Consider the following 24666-nt stretch of genomic DNA (forward strand, 5'->3'; position numbering starts at 1 on the left):
GGGATTTGAAAAAAAAAAATAGTTTATTTCTGACTGCAAATGAAATTGGAACATTTAATCAATTTTTTTTATGCCGCCAAACTAGATATTTCAGGAATCATATAAGGAAAAAGTGGCAAGTAGCTCAGGGAACTATTCTGCTGAACTCTAGAATAGCTCTCAATCTATAACCTATAGTCACTTCTTTAAAGATTTATTTATACAAGAACTGGGGTACAGGCCAGAGATGTGGGAGGGTGAGAGAATTCACCAGAGACATAGAGGGGAATAGAACAGGCAGACAGACCGAAAACACTGCTGAGGGAAGCGGCAGGAGAGGTCTGCTGCGCCATGTGGGTATCTCCCTGGCCAGACGGGAATCGAGCCCGCACTGTAGAGGCTGCAGACAGCTTCAGAGTGCTGCACTCAACCTGCTGCGTCACCGGGGAGGCCCCACGTATAGTCACTTCTTAATAGTGATCACTCGGCACAGGTGAACCAGGAGGCCTAAGTAGAAAGTCTGACCTAAATGGGGAAGGCGTAGATTCTAACCCTTTTGGCTGTTCCTGTTGGATCAAAGGAATGTAATTCCCTTTTTGGACTCTCTGACCCTTCCTCCCCTTATTATCTTAAATGAGTTAAGCTATCTAGATTGAGCTAGTTCTGAAATAACAATACTGACTAGGAGACCCAAGATTATCTAGGCCTGAAAAAGCAATGTTAAAAGATTACCATAATTAGATTATTATGTGTTGTACCTGGATATACAGAATTTAGTAAAGTAATATTTAGTTAATTAAAATTAAAGTTTGTCAGCCAAACTGTTACAAGTTTTTTCATGTTCATGAAGAAAAAAATTAGATACACTGCTATAGTCATGAGGATGTTGAGTAGATTTCAATAGTCTCAAATAATGGAATATTAAAGTAATATAGTCTTTCTAGTATACACTGATCAATGTACATAATCAAGTAATATTTATTAAAGAAGACTAGTAAATAAGATTATGATATAGGGAAACCAGTTCTTATGGTAGAATTCTGTAGGACCTAGGTAATTAAATACTTTGTTTTCAACACCACCACAACGCTTAGATTGAATGACAAATCCATAAACCAATACCATATATAATTTTTAATAACAATAAAAGCACCATTTAGTACACTTAAAATAATACTTCACAGAACATTAGAAAGAAGCTGTTGGCCAACAAAAAACAAAGCATACATCCTACATGGTCTTATCTATTATGGTCTCATAGCAAATCTGATTATAACCTGTGGAGATTTAATTTGAATTCATAAGTTCCATATTGACATGAAAGGGACATTGCAGAGTTGTGGTAGAATTTTGTCTTAATGCCACATAAGACACCAAGAGCTCATTTTATAAAGGGCATGACTTTCACATATTTATATATCACCTATATCCTGGGATGCTTGTTTGTACTCCCAAACATTTACGCTGCCAACTGATTACACACATGTTTATAGGCACACATAACTTTTAAAATTGCTTGATCCTCTTAAAAACTGTTGTTTTGTAAATGTAGGCTTGTTTTATTTACACTATTAGCACAACAGCCAATGATTCAGGTTTAATCCTGTTCAAAAAAGTGGTTAAAACACAAGATGTGACTTAAATAATGACACTAATTTTCCTCAATTGTGCAACAGAACTTGACATTTTTAACAATGATAAATCACTAGAATAAAGGACTAATTTCCCAAAATGAATACGTTCAAGGGCAGTATTCCTTAGATGCATACTTTCTAGTATATTCATTTTAATAGGAAATTAGTATCATTACAGCCACACATCTCACATTTTTGGATTCCTAGATTATCAAAGTAGCAATGGCACTAAAAATTTTCCTGTCTCCACTTCTCTTCCCCCATCTTTCCAATTTTCCTGACAGAGATGAATTTCCTGAAAAAATAGATTACTTCAGAGTAAGGGGTACTAAAGCTTGTATATATCATAAATACATTGGTGTCATTATTTATGGACTGATTATGTTCTTAGGTTTCAGTTTCAAATTCCTAGGGAAACTGACTTTGTTTTATCAAACCTGCAGAATTTTCAGCATCAGACCATGCATATAGGGTCACCTGAACAAATGCTGGTTGAAGATGAATATAATGACTTCTCAAAAACTTTCAGATTTGATTTTTTACACTGTAATTAGAGCTCTGACTAAAACTGAACAAAGAATAAATACTAAAAATTGAAGTAAAAACTTCTTTAGGAAAATTTTCGGTGCCTGTAAGGTAGGCCTCTAATATCCATGGTGACAACCACCCCTTCTGTTAAAGGAGCTCTCATTTGTGAAGCCACCATGAGCCCTCCGGTTTGGAAATTCTGTGTAGGTATTCCAGTATCCTGCACCGTTGGAAGGTGATGCATTATTCCTGTCCTGGTTTCTGTTCATTCTGCTTGGTTTTTCTGCATGAAGCACACTGTGAAAGGTAACATCGTGTTCATACCGTTCTTTCATTCGGTGTATTTTTTCTCTGGGAACTCCATGAATGTTTCTTCTATGTGGAAAATAATGCAAATATTTAGTAAGTCAATATATCAGGATGAGCTACTTGTACTTTACATAGATATTACATAGATATGCACTCCCTACTCTCAGGATTTAACACTGACAAAAGCCTAACATCTTGTTGAGCAATTCTCTTTCAGGCCCACTCCTATTTTCATGCTGCCCTGCATACCCCCAGACTACCCTGAGGCTAGCAAGAAGCTAAAGGTTCAGAAATGCTTTATTTCTGGAAATCTCAATTCTGTGCATCAAGACATAGAGGCCTCCACAAAATATTTTTATTGTATGTTTTACTGTTAATCATGCATATATCATCTATTTATGTCCATTGGTCTTAGATGCTGCTACATGCTTATAAAAACATTTCTAGATGCCTCTTAAATTCTAGAGGATCTGAGAAATAACTAGGGATATAGTTAGAAATGTAATTACCAGAGATTCCAACTACAGAAGAGGGTCCATGAACAAGGAATTTAAGAACTACCTCAGGTAATTCTAATAGCAGTAGTCCACAGACCCACTTTGGAAACACTATCTTTTATAACCATAAGAATGAATGAGCCTCATTCCTAAAAAGTAAATTCTGATCTCACTGATTACTTTATAAATCATTAGCTTCATCAAATAACACAAATGGTGGATCTCAAACCACACATTCAGTAAGTTAGTAGTATTACGACATTTACTGCTTTATAAATTAGAAGCAGCATCTAGACCATAAGTGAACTACAGACTGTTCAACATCTAAAAATATTTAGCCTAAATGCAAAAAAATCACTGACATGTGCAATCCCATGCAGAATAAAGAGTTTTTAAATGTTCATAAATGAAGCATTTTAGCAAACTGTTAAATGTGTGCTTTTAAAGGATCAAGTCCAAGCCAAGATTTAGCATTGTATTAGAAAACAGACCCAAGTCTAAAGTCTTTACATTAATAATTCCAAAGTTATCAATTTCCAAGAATTACCATTTCTGGCCTGAAAACTACCATGTCCATTTCCAGCCTGAAAAGATTCTTTTGTTCGGTCTGAAATACCTGAAAATAGCAGGATACATAATGAGGAACTAGAAAAACAAAGAAGTACCTTGCTAACTCTTGAACGTTGAATTTCCAGCGAGTGTCAGGTTCTCGGAATATAACTTCATAGTTATTTTCAAGTGCCTGATTTTTCAAAAGTACATAAAACATTGAAGACATGGTATGTATGTTTGGGAATGCGTATGCTGCCATTTAACATTTATTACAAATCTTCTCTAAAATTTCTCACTTTACCAGTAATCCACTGACTGTCTTAATTTATCTTAATGCATACAGTTGGTATGTTTCTATATTTAGCCATTCTGATTATATTATGGCTCCCAGTGACAAATTTTAGTCAGTTTTATCTACTATGTAGGAAAATTAAAAAGATTCTTTGTTTTGGACATTTTTTAAAATAGGCAGCTGAACTAATTTAAAATATCCTCTCCACAGGTATGAGTAATGAATTCAATGATTTCTCAAAGTCTGCTGATAGGTTACCACAGATTTGCTGTCAAATGTCTTCTATTCCTTATGCCTTGGTTTAGGAAGTGACAGTGCCATGGGATCAGACCTTATGAAAAGAAAGTGATTTCCACATACTTTACTCTCTCCTCCAAAAGTAGCTTCCCCTGCTATGTAATACAGTTGGTTCAATGTGCTGTGCCCCATTCCCTTGAGTTTAGAAAACTACTTAGTTTCCATATAGATACCCAGATATTCTTCACATTCCTACATTGACTAAAACTTTTTCTTATCTCAAACTGAACTTTCTATTATCAATATTGGTTACTGTATTATAAAATAGAGAATGAAAGGTGCTAAGTAACAAGAGTTCCTCTTCTTCAAATGAACACTTCTAATTAGGAAAGATTATCACATATAGAAAATATCTAATTTTTGGGTCTTACTAGCTGTGGATGGCTGAAAGTGATTGTAAATAGCCAGAAAATAAAAATTAAAATGATTTCCCTTAGGCCACTCAGTTTACCTCTATCTAATTCTTGATTTTTCAGCTGTGCCTTATTAATTTGACTCTTCATGTGCCTGCTCGTTTCTCTCCCGAGTGGCCTATCAGGTCAGGAAACTGAAGTAACCACAAAGTTGATATTCATTCTTTCCTACTTTCACCAAAGTCCCACAAACTTGAGTGTATGTAAAACTGATGAGAAGTATAGTTAGGGGAAAGCACACCTGTATGTAAGCTATTTTGCCCAATATGTGCAAAGAGGCCTAAAGCTAGACTACCATCAGTTCAGTCTTAGAGATAATTCACTTTATTATTAGTCAAGTAGAATTATGTGTGACAAAAAGGGAAGATTCCGCTATCTTCCTCCTGCCCCACTATGTTTCTGGATATTTTCCCCTTTCTATACCTAATCCTAATAGGGAATGGAAACTTGTTAACATAGAGATGAAATGTCTGAACAAAGATCAGACATTTCAAAATATAAAATGTATATATTGTTTTGTCTTCTTATTCTGACAATAGAGTACTGAGGTATCTTTATGTCTATTTTTATTTGTCTTCTGGTACCTTAGTAAATGTACAGGGTTAATCCTAAATCTATTCTTAAACTGAAAAATTCTGTTGCCCTGGAACTCCCATACAAAGCAATGAAACCCCCAGCTTGCCAGTGACAATAGAGCATCATCGAGTTCAATGTTTCTGTGCAGACACTAATGGATGCTCCTATATAAGCCTTCCCTTAAGAAGACAACCAAACAGAAAAGCTATCAAGAGTTCAGACCAACAACTATTTTAAAGTTGTACTCTAAGTGATCTTAGCATCTCAGCAAATTCCAGCCATTGAACAGCAGAGAAACACTAGAATAAAACCTGAGAGAACTACTGTTAATAAATATGAGATCATGGAAGATCAGAAAAAGGAAAGAACAAGTGTTTCAACTTCTCACAAAATGTCCATAACTGAAAATTCAGAATGATACTTCTTCCTACCATGACTGCATAGGGCTTCATTTCCCAGGCGTGGAGGTTGGTATTATCAATAATAATGGGGGATATGCCATTCCTCATTGCTTTTCTTGCTGCAACACAATGTTATATAACAGTGAACAACATGCAATAATCAAAGAGAAGGATGAGTGTACTCCACATTTTGTTATTTTTATTACAGGATGTCCTCATTACACAACTTTAATGCCACCTATTTCAGAACCCATTATCAATAATATTCTGTTTCCTGGAATCTAGGGAGGTTAATGGCAGAACTTTGGGTTAAGCTCCTTTCATAAAACATTCATTTTGCAGCAGCTACAATCTATGTGCACAATAGGATTTCCCAGGAGTTTGGAAAGGAATTTGTCACCTCTTCTCTGGTTCCATTCATGAGCTTCCTCCAGGAAGTCAGGATTGAATTCGTAGGCACCATCTTCCCTGAAGAAAAAATCATCCGTGCTGAAAATCAGGGCTCTGGGAAAGTCCTGTTGCAATTGTCTGGAAAGTGGGGAAATAAGAGATTATTTTTTGACTGTGCAGAGTCATAACAGAAAGTACTTCCTTCCATCTCTAACAGTTAGCTGCTTGTAATGATGAGACCACCAGGTTTCGAGTTGTTGACATTCAATTTTAAAAAGCAAGGCAATTATTCTCTCTAGGCAGTACTACTCCTAGTAGTCAGAAAGGGCTGGAAGCTGACTAAGTGTTTCAACTCTTGAAATTAAGTGCTGGTCATCTTGTGTGTGCCAACCCTACTGGATAACATTTACATGTTAACATGTAAATGTGGACTATCAGGTCAGGAAACCACAAAGTTGATATTCACTGTTAACAGTGACCTACACCAACTGGGAAAAGAAAGAAGAACAAGAAGAGAAAAAAAAGGGAGATCTAATATTCCAGATGCCTTCTTTATCCCCTCTATTACTTTCTCAAAATATGAAAATTCAGAGAAACACCATCACTGAGTGCCTCTTTAAAGAAAAAAAAAGCTGTATTAAATTATATACAAAATAACTTCAAAAAGATGCTGCCACTTGAAATCCATATTCAGACTTATTTGGAAGAAGACAGATACTAAGTCATAGCTGTGACTGGGGGACTCTCCAAGGCCCCCTTCCCCACCTGTAAAATTTGAGGATAATGTCACTCTGTCTAGATTACGATAATGACCTAATACCATGGGAAGCACCTAGTGTAGTGCCTGACACAATGAATGTTTCTTTTTCACTATAGCATTCACCAGTCCAATTCTAATTTCAAAACAAATTTAACTGGCAAACAGAAAATATGACCAAATGTGGCCCTGCTCGGAATAAAAAGATATTTAAAACTTGGAAGGAAAAAAAATTTGGAAAATGAAAGGGCACAAAATACAAAGAGAAAGCAGAGTTGTTCAATTCTTTTTGATGGGGACAAGGGTGATAGGGTCTCTTGAGAAGAATTATCTTTCATGAAGAAAGAACAGAATATACAAAAGGCACCAGAGCCACACATAATGAGGCCCTGCTCTAAAAGACCTGGTTCAACTCTTGACTCTTCTACTATCTAATCATGGGACTCTTAAGTTTTCAAGACTGAAAAATACAGATCATAATTTCTGTCTAATCAACCAAGCTTCTAGTAAGGCTCAAATGATGTAAGGTATGGGAAAACATGCAAATGGTAAAGCACCTAAGAAATGTAGAGCACTGTTATTTTAATAATGATAACAAGTGCGTTTCAAATTTACTAACCCAGGCTGTTTACATGCCTTGTAGTAGTCAAGTACAGTGGAATGCAATCTTGCAATTACTGCCAGTAAATCAGAGAGTATTGTAATGAATGAGAAAGATGAAAGACCACAATAAAGCAAATTCCTTAGCTTTCAAAAAGAGTAAACATGTGCCAGAAACAGTAAACAAATACATATCTGTCAAAATTCTTGATGGCATTTAAAAAGCAAGCAGGATAGATAGCTGAAAAAGGAATTCCAAACTAAAACTTTTTTTTTTTTGATGGGCTATTGTGGTAAACAGGGAAAACCCATGAACATAATCTTAAATCTTTAAACAGGAATCTGTAGGTCTCTTGATGGGCTTGTGAGGAAATGTGGGTCAGCAGATATTATATTTTAATACCCAAAGAATATTAATTATCCAACTCATTAAACATTTATTGCACACTTAACAAGTGCCAAGTACTATAAAGTGCATTTATTTAAAAATAAAAGAAGTTGCTTTCAAGGAATTCACAGCTTAGCCAAGAAGTCAGATTGCTGCACAGCTGACTTCACACACAGTGAGAAAAGCTGAGTAAGAGAATTACTAAGAACTGGGGGTGAGGATCAAGTTCTGACGGAAAAACACTATAAAGAAATTGCATTTGACTTGGACCTTGAGGGATGAGGCAAAGTGCCTCTTGGGGAAGGAGTTAAGAACAATGGTGGTAAAAGGAAGAAGCTAATGCTTAGGTTCTTATGAACAAGTGACTCTAAGGGAAAACGAACAAAGACATGAAAGCTTAAAAATGGCAAATCATGTTTGAAACACTTCGATTCTGAGTGCCATACCAGTTAAAGAGAATGTGGCAAGCTTCAGTATGTCCAATATGACCATATAAATATAAGGCCCAAAAACCATGGCAACTATGTCAGATGAGCAAAGATTATTAAAGAAATGTGATGCATTTAAGACGAGAACAGATGATAGAAGTGTTACTTGAGGATAGTCATCCTCAGAGGCTGGGAAGTCCGTTGTATGGAAAGGGAATGAATTTATTTTGTGGGTCAGCAATTTGGGTTGGGCATGACTGGGCGGTTTAGCTGGTCTTGCTTGGGACCACTCAAGCAGGGATATCATCTGGCAAGAGGAGGGCTGAATATAAAGCAGACATCACTCACAAGTCCACCTGTGCCTGCTGTCAGCTGGCTTGTGATCACGTGACCTCCCATCCTAAAGGAGGATGAGCCAGGCCTCTTCACTGACTATTGTGTTTCCAGATGACTAGTGTGGAAGTACCACAGTCAAGACCAGTCACTATCCTGGCCCACATTGAAGGGAGAGGTTCAAAGAAAACTGACCATTTTTAAATCTACCACAGACAGAGAAAAGCGAGGTGATGAAAACTATAAAGATTTGATGAAATTTGCACAGTTTCCAAATAAGTGTCTTTTCTGACAATAAAGATGCTCAAACTGAAAAGCCAAAATCATAAACCCAAAGTTTAACTTCCAATGCGAGCTATAATAAGGACTCCTTCGAAAAAAATCTAAGGGCAGCACTGAGTGCATTTTCAGGTATGTACATTTTATATTTGTGAATACTTTAATTTTTTTTAATTTATAGTCATCAATGTTATCTAGTCTAAGGAATGAAAGTGAAGTTTGGAAATTAAATAAAATGTGTAATTTAAGCAACTATGGAAATTAGTTCTAAGATTTTTTTTTCCTTGATCCTACATGCCTTCTAAATATGGTCCCATTTTTCTACTATGTGTGCCACTCGTAAGATTGGTTTTGTTTAGCCTTATCTGCTCTTACTTCCCCCCTTTATGGGTGATATTACAAGTTAATGCTCTGCAATGTTCCCTTTAGAAAAGCTATAAGGCATGTAAATCCAATTCACATTTTGTTGTATTTGAATCGTATTCCCTTGTAGAAATAAAACCAAAAGAAACAAAAACTACTGCCCTTCTTGATTACAAATGTTTACCTTAGAATAAAAGTGAAAGTGTTCAGAACCACCACAGCTCTCCACCACCAGCTCGTCATTTCTCAAAACATGAACTGCAGCCTACATGATCCTCCTCACAAACTGGCAGGCCAAACTATCAGTGTTTTTCATGCCATGGGGTTTTACAGCTCAACAGAATTTAGGGTGACGGTGTCCATATGATCTTCTGATCATTCCTTCAAAAACCTGTTTTATCTTCACCTGTATATTAAAGTAGCTCTGACAGCCACAGCAGCACCTTGAATATGCAGGACAGTAAGTCTCCTAACTACATTAAGACCTGATTACATAGACAATCTTGAGACTCTAAAACTTAAGCAGAAGCAATAAATACCAGTCCATCAGCTTCAGAAGTCATGTAGATAATGCCCCAGCTCTAGCTTTCTTTATGGTGTCAGGAGCCTCATGAATTAGGGAAAATGAGAGAATGAAAACAAAAGGGAAAAAATAGACAATTACTTCCATGTAATCTTCACTTCCCCAGCTCCCCCCACCCAAATTTATTTAAAATCACTGCTATGAAAGATCTCAAGTAACTAAGCTTGATTTCACAACTTATTCTTCTGTTTAGCTCTTTATTTAAAAATAGAGAACCACAGAAATATATTTAGATAGATATTCAACACTCACTCATTGACAATGTCCAGTATTACTATGTAATTTTGAGTTATACATAACCCCAACTTTTTATTATGGAAATGTTCAAACATATTCAAAAGTAGACAAAATAATCATTCCTTATGTACCCAGAGTCCACTTTCAATGGTTATCATCATATGGCCAATCTTGTTTCATCTGCTTCATACTTAATTTCATCAAATATCCAGTGAGTGGTCAAATTTCCAAAACATTTTCCTATGGTTCGTTTCTTCAAATTAGGAGTTAAGCAAGACCCACACATTATGTTTGATTGCCAATTTTAATTATTCTATACTTTTCACTTTTTTTATTTCCATCTGAATTTTTCCCACACAATCTTATATTTAGAAAATGTTCAAATCTATAGAAATCTATACAAAAGAATAATATAGTGAACACTGCTTACCCTTCATCTCCTTTATTTAATGTCTCTAAGATGTATTTTGATGAACATTTTGAAAATAAGTTTCAGACATGACACTTTATTCCTAAATTCTGTCGAGTGTCTCCTATAAAGAAGAACATTTTCCTATATAGCAATACCATTATCACATCAAAAAAATTAACATAAATTTATAATAGCTAATGTTAATAGATTCTATTTTTTTTTAATTTCTCTGATGGTTCCCGCAAATATTTTTCATTGGCTCAAGCACTGCATTTGGTTATTATCTCTCTCTAGTATCCTTTCATCTGGACCTGTCCTCATGCCTTTTCTGGTTTCCCTGCTTGAAGAGCCTAGGTTAGCTGTTTGAAAAGGCCCCAGTTCTTTGTTTGATTGTTTCCTCATGGTTCGGTCCAGGGTAAACATTTTTGGAAGTAAAGTACAGAGGTGTTGTTTATGTACTTCTGATTGCACATAGCAACAATTTTGTACTATCATGCTGAGTTTCAATCACTTGACTAAAAGATGTTGTTAGCCAGATCTCTCCATTGTAAAGTTACTTGCTTCCCTCATAATATTAAATAATGTGTATTTGGAGTGATACTGTGGGGGCCTCCCACCCCCACCATGTAGAAATCCTTTTCCCTGACAATCTCTCCCTCAGTGTTCTTCACATCCATTGCTGACACTACCCAAGTCAAATATTACATTGGGAACTGCAGAATATTGACTTTTCTCATTCTGTAATTTCTTCTATACCACATGGCATTGTCTTGTAACGAAGAGCTTTTTTCCCCTCCACTGTAAGCAGTCCTCACCATCATTCTGTATGATGTTCAAATTGTCCTAAATTTGGCCAGTAGGTTCCATTCAAGCTGGCTCCTGTCTTTATCTACAAACTTTTAAATATTGTTTTTCCTTTCTATTAGTAAAGAAATATATATTCACTGAAGAATATTCTGACACAGGAAAGTACAAAAGGGGAGAGGTTCCTATATTCCCACATCTAAAACTAATTATTATTAACATTTTGATCCGCCCAGGAGATAGAAAGAATCTCTCTTTTTCAAATCTATTCTTTAGTTACATAGAAACAGAAACACAGAGCATACCAAGTTTTCACCACTTATTCCCACAGATGTCCCATCTCATGAAATTTTACTCTATGATCTTTTTTATTTTCCATTTAAGTGTGATTTTCTTTACTGTCATGGGAAAGATAACATTTCCAGGAAAGAGGTCATGCAATGACAGTTTGTGACAAACCTGGGCTGGGCTTTGGAAAGTACCTCTATGCAAACCAAGAGCAAGAAAGAAGAACCAGGAAAGGCAACAAGGGAAATAGATGGTCTCACTCTGAGAATCCCTGTGAGGTACAATTCCTGTATTTCACATAGGAAATGTGGGTTTAATTTTTCATTCATTTCAATAAACTTTTAAAAGCAGATCCACAGTGTTAAAGACCACATGGACTTCAGAGGTCACAATACCAAGAACAGAATTGCAAAAACTGACACAACATTTGCCATCAGCCAGAATACATACAAGCACCCTACACACATCAGTCCACGTGATTTTCATAATTGCCTTTGAGCTTGAGACACAGGTTTAATAACTGATCCAAGGTCACTCAGCTAGAGAGCGGTGACAGGTATTCAAAACCAAGCAGTTTGGCTCCAGATCTGCTCTTAATTACTGTGCTGTGTTGCCCGTGAGGATGTTTGACTTCTCTAGCTTTTGTAGTGGGTTACTATGACTTTCCTTACAGCACTGACACTGCTTCTATGTAAGTAGTTCATCAAGTCACTGAGTTTTTTTGAATCTACACCTCCCAGTGACTCTCCATGGTAGTCACAGTGACATGGCTCATCTCAGTCAGTGACTAATCAGTGTGAACCTAGCACCGGAAGCCAAAATGGATATATGTAAAACCAAGGGGCAAATTCCCAACAATTGGATCTACCTAGAATGAGGGGGAAGGAACAATGAAGAAGAATGCCAAAGATAAAAATGATTTCTCTAGCTTTCCTTTGGGAAATTTTTGCATAACACCCCGTTGCTTAATTTTCAGTCTCTTCAAAGGGCTGTATTAGGCATTTGAGCACTTTATTATATGTTGGCTGAATTTTGCTGTAACACTGCTAAATAAACATAGACTTTTCAACCTTTATGCAAAAAAAAAATAAGGAGTAAGAGATGAGGTGGGAGTTTTGCATAAGAAAAGATCTGAACAATGGAAATTTCCACTGATTTCTCTCCTTTGGGTTTGCTGTTAGCTTGGGTCATTGAGTGAGGGACGGCAGGGCCTTCATGGTGCTCAGTCATCTCCTCCACTCTCCCTGTCTAAAGGATACATCCTTCTAGTCACACATTTTATATATTTTTCCATTTGACCAGAGGTCCAAAAATGTAAGCAAAATGTATGGTTGGCATCACCAAAAGTGGTTGAATGCTCTTCAATCACAGTGCCCTCTTTGTTGGGGTGCAAGTTGTTCGGAGTCCAGCTCCAGTTACCATTTTTGTCCACGTAGTGAGGTAACTCTCCTAAAGCCCTTAAATAGCACCTAGGTATTCGATATCCAGCCCACCGAGGTGCACTCTGAATCACAAAAATGCTCACTTTCTCTGGAATTAGAAGAGAGAAGCAAAACCTATAGCTGTGCTCTTCGCACATCACCCTAAACCCCACCCCCAATGGATGCCTCTGACATTATACGTAATGATTATCAGAGAATTGTTCATGTGGATGTACCATAATTTACTTAGCCAAGGTTCTACATTAGGCATTTTAGTGCCCAACTTCAGTTATAGGCAAGATTCACTATTTTTTCTTATGTATGCTGGTCATTTAGAGATATTCTTTTGTGTCCTTTCTCTGATTGCTAATAAAACCTCCTTATTGGGGAGGTTTATCACTTATTGAATATATAAATTTTTCACTGTGCACATCAATTCTTATAATTTTGTTTATAATACTCAACATAAAAGTCAAAATTTTTTTCTAGTTACATGTATCCATTAGTTTTTACTTTCTGCCTCTGATGATATAGTTACAAGTCTTTCCCACCCCAAGATTATGTAAATAACCACCTGTTCTCTATTACATTATCTTGGTATGTGGCATTGGTTAAGAATTAACTTGATTATTTTCTTCCCATGTGGAAACCTGATTGCCCTGAAGCCAATAACTGAACAATTAATTCCCCATTGTTTTGAGCTATTTTTTATTATTAAATGATAATAATTAGTGCTGTTATTGGACTTTTAATTTTTATTTTGTTCCACTCAGCATGATAAGTTCTTCATTATCTTCTTTTCCAGTATTTTCTTAGTTTCTTGATTATATTCGGAGTTGAAAATCGCTATACACTTTTATCATCTTATTTTGTTGGAGAAACATTTCAGAACAATATCAAAACAATAGCCCCTTCCTAAGTATTTGATTTTTCTTAAATTTAGCTAAAGTTGGTTGTTCCAATAAATTATTTCTTTTCTTTTTTTTTTAAAGATTTATTTATTTATGCATACAAGAACTGGGGTACAGGCCAGAGATGTGGGGGAAAGTGAGAGGATTCACCAGAGACAGAGCGGGGAGCAGAACAGCCAGACTGAAACACACTGCTCAGGGGAGCAATGGGCGAGTCCAGAGAGGTCTGCTGTGCCATGTGGGTCTCCTCCCCAGCTGGGGATCGAACTCATGCTGCAGTGGCTGCAGATAGCGTCATAGGCTTCGTCTTAACCCTTGAGCCACCAGGGAGGCCCTAAATTATTTTTTTTCAAGAGTGCTGACCATTAAATGAAGACTTTGGTTATATATTATCTCCCCTTAACCTCTACAATTTTATGATGTAAACATTTTCTTTAGTTTTCAGATAAAGAAACTTAGACTTCAAGAGATTAAATAACTAGCACAGGTTTACACAAGGGTGTAATACTTTGTAGGCTGCTCTTGTCTTCAAACAGTAACTTGGCTGGATGAGAATTTCTGAATCACAGTACTTTTTTTTTTATTATTTTTTTTAAAGATTTTATTATTTTATATTTATTTATTTATACAAGGACTGGGTACAGTCAGAAGCGCGGGAGGGTGAGAGGATTCACCAGAGCCAGAGCGGGGAGCAGAGCAGGCAGAAGGACCGAAGCACACTGCTGAGGGGAGCAGCGGGCGGCAGGAGAGGTCTGCGCGCCATGTGGGACCCTCCTCCAGTGGCCGGGGAGTAGCCGGGGATCGAACCGGCGCTGCAGAGGTGCGGGCAGCTTCGCAACCCATTGCTCAACCGCTGCGCCACCGGGGAGGCCCACAGTACTTTTTTTTTTTTTTAACAGATGTTTATAGTTCAAATTTGTTTCAGTTAGAAAGTGGGCTCAATTGCATTTAATAGAAAACTCATAGAACACTGACTTTAAAAACTATGTAGTTTTTATGTGTGTGTGTGTGTATATATATTTATATATACATGTATATACATACTTATTTATAAATTGTAGTATACATATATGTATACAGTGTTATGTTTGTGAGTGTCCATATATACACATATATACAAATAGGGCTGATATCACATGGACTCAGGTGTCTGCCATCTTACTTAGCACTGGCTTGCTTCCATCCATCCATCCATCCATCCATTCATTCTTCCATATCATTCCTCCTGGTGAGCACCAGGTGCCATTGCAGTTTCAGCTTTCACATCATATTTGCATTTCAGGTAGACACAACAGAACCTTGAGGACAGTAGTTATATAGTTGAGCCACATTGTCATACCAAACAAAAAAGGAACCAACAAGATAATAGTAGTCAATAAACAGCTTTTGCAGTAGTCATATCGGGATAAGTCTACATATTTTTAAAATTTTTAATTTTTACCACTTTAGGTCTGCAACTCAAAAAAATGTTCTATTATATCTGTAATTGTTTTGATTCGTTTATTTATTCTCATATTTGTCTTCTATTTTGTATTTGATTTTCTGTATTATGATACTGCTCATTTCTTTCACTAATGGGCTTTAAAATTCCAGCATTCTCAAAAAAGATAAACTTATGTCTTTCCAGCAACATGGATGGAGCTTGAAAGATAATGCTAAGTGAGATAAGTCTGAAAGAGAAAGATAAGTACCAGATGATATCACTAAATCTGGAATATAAAGTAACTAAATGAATAGTCAGATAAAGACAAGCTGAAAAATAAACCCTTGAAAGCGGACTACAGAACTGAAGCACCAAGGAGGTAAGGAGAGAGAAGTTAGGACAAAGAGGGAAGGAAGCACAATGGTTTGTGGTGCTAGAATATGGGTGAGTTACACTACGTGATTTGCACATCAAAGACATCTTTACAGACACCTCACCCAAAGCAGTGATAGTGAAGGCAAAGATAAACAGCTGGGACTACATCAAATTAAAGAGCTTTTGCACAGCAAAAGAGACAATAACAAAAACAAAGAGAAACCCCACCAACTGGGAGAACATTTTTGCACCCAACACTAATGATAAAGGACTGATCACAAAAATATGCAAAGAGCTGATGAGACTCAACAACAACAAAGAAAATAATCCAGTCAAAAAATGGGCAGAAGAGCTTAAAAGAAACTTCTCTGAAGAGGAAATGCAAATGGCCAACAGACATATGAAAAAATGTTCAACATCACTTGTCATCAGGGAAATGCAAATCAAAACTACCATGAGATACCATCTTACACCAGTGAGAATGGCACATATTAAAAAAACTAGCAACAACAAATGTTGGCGAGGGTGTGGAGAAAAAGGAACTCTTCTGCACTGTTGGTGGGAGTGCAAACTGGTCCAACCACTGTGGAAAGCTGTATGGAGATTTCTGGACCTACTAAACATAGAGCTTCCATATGATCCAGCAATTCCACTCCTAGGTATTTACCCAAAGGACACAGAAACATCAATTCCAAAGAACACCTGCACCCCTATGTTTATAGCAGCACTGTTTACAATAGCTAAGCTTTGGAAACAACCCAAATGCCCAAAAATAGATGACTGGATCAAGAAGATGTGGTACATATATACCATGGAATATTACTCAGCATTCAAAAAAGATAAACACATGCAATTTGCAGCAACATGGATGGCGCTGGAAGGGATCATGCTCAGCGAAATAAGCCAAAAAGAAAAAGAAAAATACCGGATGGTCTCACTCATAGCAGGAATCTAGAAAACTTAAATAAGGGACCAGGAAAATGAATAACTATAAGAAAGTGAAAATCAAAATCAACAAAAAACTATGAACCAGAGACACTTTTAGGGGGGTGGGAGGGGAGGGATTGGGGTCAGAATGGGGGGGCTGCAATTGTATGGGGAATATAACAATAAAATTTATTAAAAAAAAAAAAAAAAAAGAATATGGGTGAGTTAGTGGTTGGTGCATTATGGTGATAATACCTAATGGGGGTATCCAATATTACCTCAGTTAAAAATAAACTAATTATAAAAGTATAAAAATAAAATCCCAACATTTACTCTAGATTCTCTTTTAAAAGTATGTCTCATTTAGGCCCTTTAAAAAAATTACTTGTCTCTTAGACAACTCTCTTCACATTTCAAACTCCTGATCTATTTTATCTTATTTCACTGAGGAATTTTTAAGGTAAAAAATTTTAGTATATGGAAAGCCAACAGAAATAATATAGCAAATACAAATACTGTATAGCCACCTTCTAGAGCTGATAATTATTAATTTTGTCTCCTATTTGTTCAGTTTGCTTAAAATTCAACTAACCTCCCACCATAACCCTGGCATTCTCCAGCACCTTTATCATATGTCTCTATTCCCTTTTTCAAAGCATGTTCTACCTCCTAACAAACATATAATTCCTTTATATTTTACATTTATTTCCGTACCTCTGGCATATAATGTCCACCAAGCCAGAATCTTTGTCTGTTTTGTTCAGTGATGACGCCCAAGTAGCTAGAACACTGCCTGGAGTATAGCAGGCACTCAATAAATATTTGCTGGATGAATAAATGAAGGAACATTTTTTTAGATGTATTAATGTTGATATATATTTAATCCATTATCAGCATAATAATAAACATAGCTAACATTTAATGTGTGCTTATTGTGTTCCAATATAATGGCTTTATATTTCTCATATAATGGCCAAATATACCTGTGAGGTAAGTACTTATTAACCCCATGTTACTGATGAAGAAATTAAGAGCAGTGAATAGACACAAAGTTAACATGCAAAAATCAGTTGTGTTTCCATACATTAACAACAAAACATCTTAAAAAGAAATAAACAATCTTATTCATAGTAGCATTTAAAACAAAATATTAGGAATGAATTTAACAAAAGAGATGAATATTAAAACTAAAAGGTATCAATGAAAGAAGACAGAAATAAAAGGAAAGATATTCCATGCTCAGAAATAAAAAGAATTAGTATTAAAATGTCCATACAACACTATCTATAGATTCAATGCAATTGCTATCAAGATTCTAATCTTTTTTTCCACAGGGGAAAAAAAAACAATGTTAAAATTTCAATGGAACCACAAAAGACACTGAATAGCCAAAGAAATCGTGAGGAAGAAGAATAAAGTTGGAGACATCACTTCTTAATTTCAAACTATAATACAAAGCTACAGTAATCAAAACAGTAAGACATTAGTATAGACACAGAGCAACAAAATAGAATTAAGACTCTAGAAACAAGCCCTTGTTTATACTGTCAACTAATATTTGACAAGAGATCCAAGAATACTCAATGGGGAAAGGAGAGTCTCTTCAGAACAGGGTGTTGGAAAAGCTGGCTACCACATGCAGAAGATACAGAGGTAATAAAACAGAGTTGGGGACACACTAATTTTTCAGTATTCTGATATACATAACTTGTTTCAACCAGCTAAAATTCCTATGTTCAAATATGTACAAAGATTCTAAATAAGTCCAAAGAATTTTATTATCTTTTTTAATATGTCCAAAGAATATAAATAAATGTTTTCCATATCCCAGCACCTTCTAACTATAAAAACATAGAAGTGAAAATTGATTGAAATCTAACATTGATTTCAAAGACAAGATAGATCTTAATTTTAAAAACATTTGTTTCTTAAATGAAAAAATAAAAGCAGGGGGGAAAAAATGAACCCACATTTATAACACTGGATCTCCTCCAACTTTTTAAAAAAATTTTTTTCTGATTTAAGAAATGCATGACCATTATAGAAAATTTGGAAAATACTGAATTTCCTAGACTCTAATATACATAAGACTGTTCTACAGTTTTATGACTTTATATACAAGTATATTTTTAATAACTTCCAATTCTTCTTTCTTCCACATCATCTCCCAAAAAGCAGGGAAGGCAGCTCCACAGAGGATACAGCCTATGGGGTCCACCTATGGAGGATACAGACTATAGTCAAATATACCACACCATCTATCCTCACTGTGGGCTTCTCTCCTTGTTGAGTTGTGCCTGTTCCCTTGCTTACTTCCCATATTTCTATATAAATGCACAACCCAGCCCAAAGTACTGCCAAGAATGCTCAAAAAACTGCTAGTACCCAGCCTAACATGAAAACTCGCAGAGTCAACTTCCAGCTGCCTTGTTAACTTCAAAGCCAGGCTTCTCCCCAGTAACACCCTAAAGTTTTACCTCAGCCAATGAACATTTTAAGCAATAGCTAATACCTCTTAAAATTCATATGGCGCTTTATTTATTTATTTTTTTTTTATAGAGGCATGCTTTATTTATTTGTGTGTTTGTTTGTTTGTTTTGTTTATACAAGCACTGGGTACAGTCAGAAGCGCGGGAGGGTGAGAGAATTCACCAGAGCCAGAGCAGGGAGCAGAGCAGGCAGAAGGACCGAAGCACACTGCTGAGGGGAGCAGCGGGCGGCAGGAGAGGTCTGCGCGCCATGTGGGACCCTCCTCCGGTGGCCGGGGAACAGCCGGGGATCGAACCGGCGCCGCAGAGGCCGCGGGCAGCTTCGCAACCCAGCGCTCAACCGCTGCGCCACCGGGGAGACCCTTCATATGGCGCTTTAAAGTCTAAATCTCCCATACATTTAATTTTCACAAGATTCCGCCAAAGTAGACTGAGCAGGTATTCCACTTAATGGGAAAGGAAACGAAGGTGCAGAGGAATTGAAAAAAGAACATAGCTAATAAATGAAGCCATAACGTCTGGAAGGCATAAACTGACTCCAAATTCAGAGTTCTTTAGCCATTATTAACGTTAACACCATTTTAAGTCTGACAACTACTCAAGAGCCCGAAGTTTCGATAAATCATCTAACCTGGTCCCTTCTTGTATTCACATATAATTAAAATGAGGCCCAGAGAAGCTAAGGTGATTGCTGGGAAGTGAATGCTCAGAGGTCCCAAACAGAAGGCCACTCGTTCAAGATGGCAGGTCTTGTCAACGAGGGCCTGAAGTTCATGGCAACACTGGCAAGCAGTGGGCTAGGATCCCATTGGAGGCGCTCACAGGTGGGGCTGCTGCGAGAACACTGCAGCAGCCCATAACAACAGTCAGAAGGCCAGGCTGGACAGCACCGGACACTGGGCCAGGCAGCAATGGAGACAACAGTACCGGGAAGCAGTGCCAGATGATCGGAGGTAGTGGCCAGCTCTCAAAGGTGACCCAGACATAGAGCGACAATCATCTGTCAACAGTGCTGGACAGCACTGGCCAGTAGTACCAGACACCAAGAGGCGGTGTCAAAGACACCAGCGTAACAGCTCTTTGTGAGTTGTTGGCCTACACCACTAATAAACAGCTCTTTGAGGCACCAGACCAAGGCTGATGATGCTCCTTTCAGGCCATGTCAGAAGCAGGGCCAGAGGCAGGTGCACTGCCAGGTCTTTGTAACCTGATCTTTCTTTGGGGGAGCAGCTGTTGATCCTTCTTTCTTCAGAGGACAGGAACAGAGTGCCTACGCTTGTTCCTACCCTGTCTTTTATCCTCTTTCAGGTCCCCACCCCACAAGTCCTATTGGACTGTTTTCAAGCCTAAGTGACTAATTGGACCATCAAGCATCAATCAGCCCATTCTTGTTTTTCAATCCGAATAATTAACTAGCTGATTGAACATGACTGGTTCATTCTGATCGGTCTATTCTACGATCCAGGCACCAAATATAAAAAGGAAACTTGGTGCCTTCATAGACCTGACCTGCCCTGACCTCAGGGAGGGCTCATGGGCTGGTGGGCTCATGGGCTGGCACCTCAGTGAGGCTAGAGGCATGATGTGTCTGGTACCCCTTCAGTAGGGCCGAGTATGACAATATAAAAGGATGGGTTCTGCTGGGAGCTAGTCAAGTTGAGCTAGTCAAGTTGACCCAGGACTCCACGGGCCTCTCTACTGCTTCTCCCTGAAGCCTTGAACCAGGGGCTGCATGCCCTGGGGTGATGTGGCAGGAGCACCACTGCTGCCTGTTGTCACTGCCAACAGCAGCCTGAGCCCCACTGGGGCCACTGATGGGGGACAGTAAAATGCCTGCCACCTCTCCCACTTGCACTGCCCATTAGCAACTACTGGGACCAGGCGCCTGAGCCCTGAAGGCAGAAGGCTCTGGTGCTCAAACCCAACTAAGGCCTGGGCAGCAATCAAGCCTGGCCCACTGTGTAGTAGTCAGGTCCCTAGAAACGCCCACTCTGCCTCAGGAGCCTTAGTAAGGGCTCCAAGCTCAAACCTGCCCAGGGTGGGGCTGCCCCACAGGGGGCAACTCCCAGGGAAGCTTTTAGAGTGGGCACGGTGGAAAGGGCGGGAAGCCACCACTGCTGCTGCCAGCCATCTCCAGGTGCAGTTGCCCCTGCCCAGGTCTCAGGGCTGGGGCAAAGCCAGCCATGCCCTGCACCTTGTGCAGTGGGGCTCTGGCTTCAGGACCTTGAGGAATATGCAGGCCAACCCTCTCGCTTTATAGACAGGAATGTGAGGTCCAAAACCACCTCTTCTGATACTCAATTCTGTGCACCTTCCACTCATATTACTTCCTCTCTAAGTAGTAATAAATAAATCTGGTCACAGATGTTTACTTCCTTTTTTTTTTGACACTCAGTATGTGAAAGGTCACAGATCAGCAAAACCACAGTGAAACTACACAGGGTGTGACGCAGCAGCTGGTAACAGATGTCCACATCAGGGCTATATCACAAAATAACTAGGGGAAGTAAAGTATCAGGCTTTCCTGCGCTCCCGCCATTAGGATAGATGAGGGAACCCTGTGGTCCTGAATGCCCGCCTGATGGCGGGCACCTGGAGTGGGGTGTGGGGCTATGTAGGTGGGCACACCTGGGCTGAGAGACTGGGCTTATAAGGGCGGCATCCCAGGGACGCCAGTGGAACAGCAGAGCGAAAGAGAGACCAGAAGGGAACCAGCAGAGAAGCAGAGGCCACGAGAGAACACCGGAGAGCCCAGAAAGACTGAGGACTCGCAAAAGGCCTGGGAGGCTTGCCAGCCTCCCGGCCCAGCTGTCTCCCGTGTACCTGGTAAATCCCAACAAAAACCTGCAAAAGCCACTGAGGCCCCTGAGGACTCTCCTCCTTCACCTGTCTGCTCGCATCATAGAGATCCTGCTCCGAGCCTTCCTGCCGCTACAATAACCAAGTTCTGCAGGGTTCCCCCATCCAGTTTGAGAGAAGGCCAAGTGAAACGTGTGCCTTGGGAAAGGGCAGCAAAGGGCCCTGTGGAGTCCCCATGCCTTTCTCTGTGAAAACAGGAATATTCTTTCACCAAAGAATAAAGGTCTCTACTGCGCAAATCAGTCAAGTACCCTAATTAAAACAGCAGGGAACAGCACCAGGGCTGGCATGGTTGTCTGACCCCAGAGGGCCCAGACTCTCCTACCACAGGTTCTGTGCATCACCCAAAGCAGCGCCTGGTTGCCAGCTGCCTCGACTCCTCCTGGCAGCCCCCTGGGTCGGCGGCAACGCCTAGCGCTCCAGCGAGATGGGAAGCTCTTTGAGGACAAGGGACCATTCTCTAACACGCACACCGCACGGCAGGCACTGCCTGCAAGGATAAGAAGCGGCCCCGACCTTCGAGAAACTTACAGAAGGATAAGCAAGAAACATGTCCAAAAACAAACGCAAGCAGGGGCCCGAGGCGCCCGGGAGGGCATCGGGGGCGCGCCCGAGGAAGGTGAGCCCGCGGCTTGCAGCGACCGGTGGGCTGGGGAGGGCGGGCGCGGCGGGCGCGAGCCAGGGGGGCCGGCGTCGGCCAAGCAGAGACGGCGCCGCGTCTGCGCCACCCCGGGAGCGGCGGGGCAGGCGGGCGACGGCCTAGCAGGTGACAGCAGGCGCCGGCCCGCGGACCTCGCGCCGCCCGGGCCCCGGCAGGGCCGCTGACGCAACTGCGCGCAAACGAGTCGGGCGCCCGCGGGGGGCTGAGCGCGACGGCGAGCGCGGCCGCGCCGGCCCCTCCCCCGCGCACCTGTGCGCCCCGCGGCCGTCCAGCCCGGAGCCAGCCCGGAGCGAGCCCGCGCCCCCGGCCCGGCCCCGCGCCCCTCCGCGGGGTTTCGAACGCCTGTTGACGCGGCGCGGCGGGCGCCCAAGCGCTGGCGGGCGGCCCCGCGGGCTCCGCTGCGGTGGCCGCCGGGTCCTCCCGGAGAGGACGCTGCGCGGACCTCCCGCACCCGGCGGCGAAGGCGCCCTCGGCCCGGCTGGCCCTGGGCCCGGCGGGCAGGGGCCGGGCGATCTGGAGCTGGCGCCGGGTGCAGACCCGAAAGCCGCCCTCTCGGGGGCGGGGGGGGGGTGCGCAGCACCCGGCGGCAGGACGGCCGCCCCCTCTCCGCGCCCGGCGGGCACCCGGGGCGGCCGGCGGGGGCAGAGGCCGGTCGGGGCGGGCGCCGCGGGCGCGGGCGGCTCGGGGTCGAGGTCGAGGTCGGGCTCGCGCGGCCGGGGTCCGCGGCGGCATTACCTGGCCAGGGTAGTTTTCCCCGAGCCCGGGAGGCCTCGCAGGAGGTAGAGGCGCTTCCTGAAGCTGTGGCGGCGCCGAGGTGTCCCGCGCGGGGGCGGCGGGGCCGGCGGCCGAGGCTGCTGCTGCCGCTTCTGCTGGAGGCTGAGCCTCCCAAAGGATTCGAGAATACTCTCCTCCATGGGTGGGGGCTGGCGGCCGGAGCCCCGGGCTCCAGTCCCTTAAGTCAGGGTCTTGGCCAAAGCTGTTGTTTTTGTGGCTCTCCGGCCATGTGATAGATGGAGGGGCGGGCGCTCCGAGCCCAGCCCCTCCTTCCCTCCCGCGCGAACCGCGCTGCGTGGGAGGGGGCGTCCCTACCTGGGGCGCTGGCGACTAGGAGGCTGACAGCAGGGGAAACAGGGCGAAAGGCCCCCGCCCCGCGCTCTGCGCCTCCCTCCTTTGCCTCCCGGCGCCTTTGGCCCTGAAGGGAGGGATCCCCTCGGTGGGACACCTGGACACCTCACCAGCACACGCCCCCCCACAGCGTCCCCGCCCACTCCCGACTAGGTGGAAACAACAGCTCCCCCCCCCACCCCCCACCCCCGCCCCGGGCCTGCCTAGACCTCGAAAGTGAAATTTCAGTTGTCATTAAGGAACGTGAACGGCATTTTGAATAGTAACAGTAAAGGCCACGTCTCCCTCAGTTTTGAGCACCAGCATTTGGCTGGTGTCCCAACAGCTACCACCACTTTTTCAGGGCGTGTGCCTTATTTTCTTCCCCATCTGTATCAGCCTGTAAATACACTCTTAGGAAGCTCTGTTATCGCTACGTAACTTTACATCCCTTCTTTCTCAGAAAAAGCACCCCTTAAAACTCACACTGATCTGCCAACAGTAGTGTAATTAACTAGGTTTCCTCAGAAAGGCGAGCTACCGCCCCTGCACACGCTCTGTGGCCACACCTCTTCAGAGAGGCCTCTCAGGAAACGTTTCAGCGCCCCAAGAAAAGTAGCAGTCGAAACATTTTTACAGCAGTGACCAGAATTAAGTTCCAAGTGCCTGTAGCTGGTGAGCACCAATTGGTTGTCACCACCTTACTCTCCAAAATTTCACACACAGGGGTGTCATGGAGCGAATGCTATTGTCTGAACCAAAATTCAAGATGATTTGACTGAAAGTGGCAATATTAAAAATTAACACCATTCTGCAAAGTCCAGGAGTTATGATGGCTGGGATTGTAATCATTATAGTAAAGTAAACACATGTTGTTTCTGGCGGCTAAAGTAATTTTTTTTTTTTTGGAAAAGGAACCGTGAAGAAAAATCTTTCCTGAATAAAATTCAGAGATTAAACTAGAAGCTTTGGAAGGGACTATCCAAGAAGGGAGGGGTTCTGTGTTGAGAATTTCACTTTCAGTTTGGGATTCCCATTGAGGAAAACGGCACCGGGCATAGACTGCTCTTTCTCTCTGAAAATCCCTTCCCAACTTTGGAGGAAGGGTACTTTGTGATTCTTCTCAGCACCAGTGTCTCTAAATATTAGGGGGCAA

General features: G+C 41.1%; 2 protein-coding genes across 3 annotated transcripts in view; both read right to left on the minus strand.

Annotated features, from left to right (window-relative positions):
* Positions 1–852: 852 nt before the first annotated feature.
* Positions 853–23431, minus strand: N4BP2L1 (NEDD4 binding protein 2 like 1). 2 transcript variants are annotated; one of them, XM_037527146.2, is made up of 5 exons: positions 23142–23429; positions 5879–6006; positions 5509–5597; positions 3613–3689; positions 853–2516 (listed from the first exon to the last, which is right to left on the minus strand). In XM_037527146.2, the coding sequence occupies exons 1-5, from the start codon at positions 23318–23320 to the stop codon at positions 2258–2260; spliced, it is 732 nt and encodes a 243-aa protein (XP_037383043.1). In that variant the 5' UTR covers positions 23321–23429; the 3' UTR covers positions 853–2257. The 2 variants fall into 2 exon arrangements, with proteins under 2 accessions (XP_037383043.1, XP_037383045.1); XM_037527148.2 differs by lacking the exon at positions 3613–3689 and adding an exon at positions 3495–3563 and having other exon boundaries at positions 2422–2516; positions 23142–23431.
* Positions 10347–24666, minus strand: part of LOC119258826 (NEDD4-binding protein 2-like 2) — a 79749-nt gene continuing 65429 nt past the window's right edge. The window contains exon 8 of the mRNA XM_037527145.2: positions 10347–10369. The gene's annotated coding sequence lies outside the window, so the exon portion shown is untranslated. The remainder of the gene's footprint in view (positions 10370–24666) is intronic.

The sequence above is a fragment of the Talpa occidentalis genome, unplaced genomic scaffold, assembly GCF_014898055.3.
Source record: "Talpa occidentalis isolate TD23 unplaced genomic scaffold, MPIMG_talOcc4v2.1 talOcc4.5, whole genome shotgun sequence".
In the NCBI taxonomy this organism is placed as follows: domain Eukaryota; kingdom Metazoa; phylum Chordata; class Mammalia; order Eulipotyphla; family Talpidae; genus Talpa; species Talpa occidentalis.

Coding starts and splice junctions, on each gene's coding strand:
- N4BP2L1 (XM_037527146.2), bottom strand. CDS start 23,320: ATGGAGGAGAGTATTCTCGAATCCTTTGGGAGGCTCAGCCTCCAGCAG. Junction 5,598..5,878: donor TGAATGGAACCAGAGAAGAG/GTGACAAATTCC, acceptor ATTGTGTTGCAG/CAAGAAAAGCAATGAGGAAT. Junction 2,517..3,612: donor AACGTTCAAGAGTTAGCAAG/GTACTTCTTTGT, acceptor TTTTCCACATAG/AAGAAACATTCATGGAGTTC.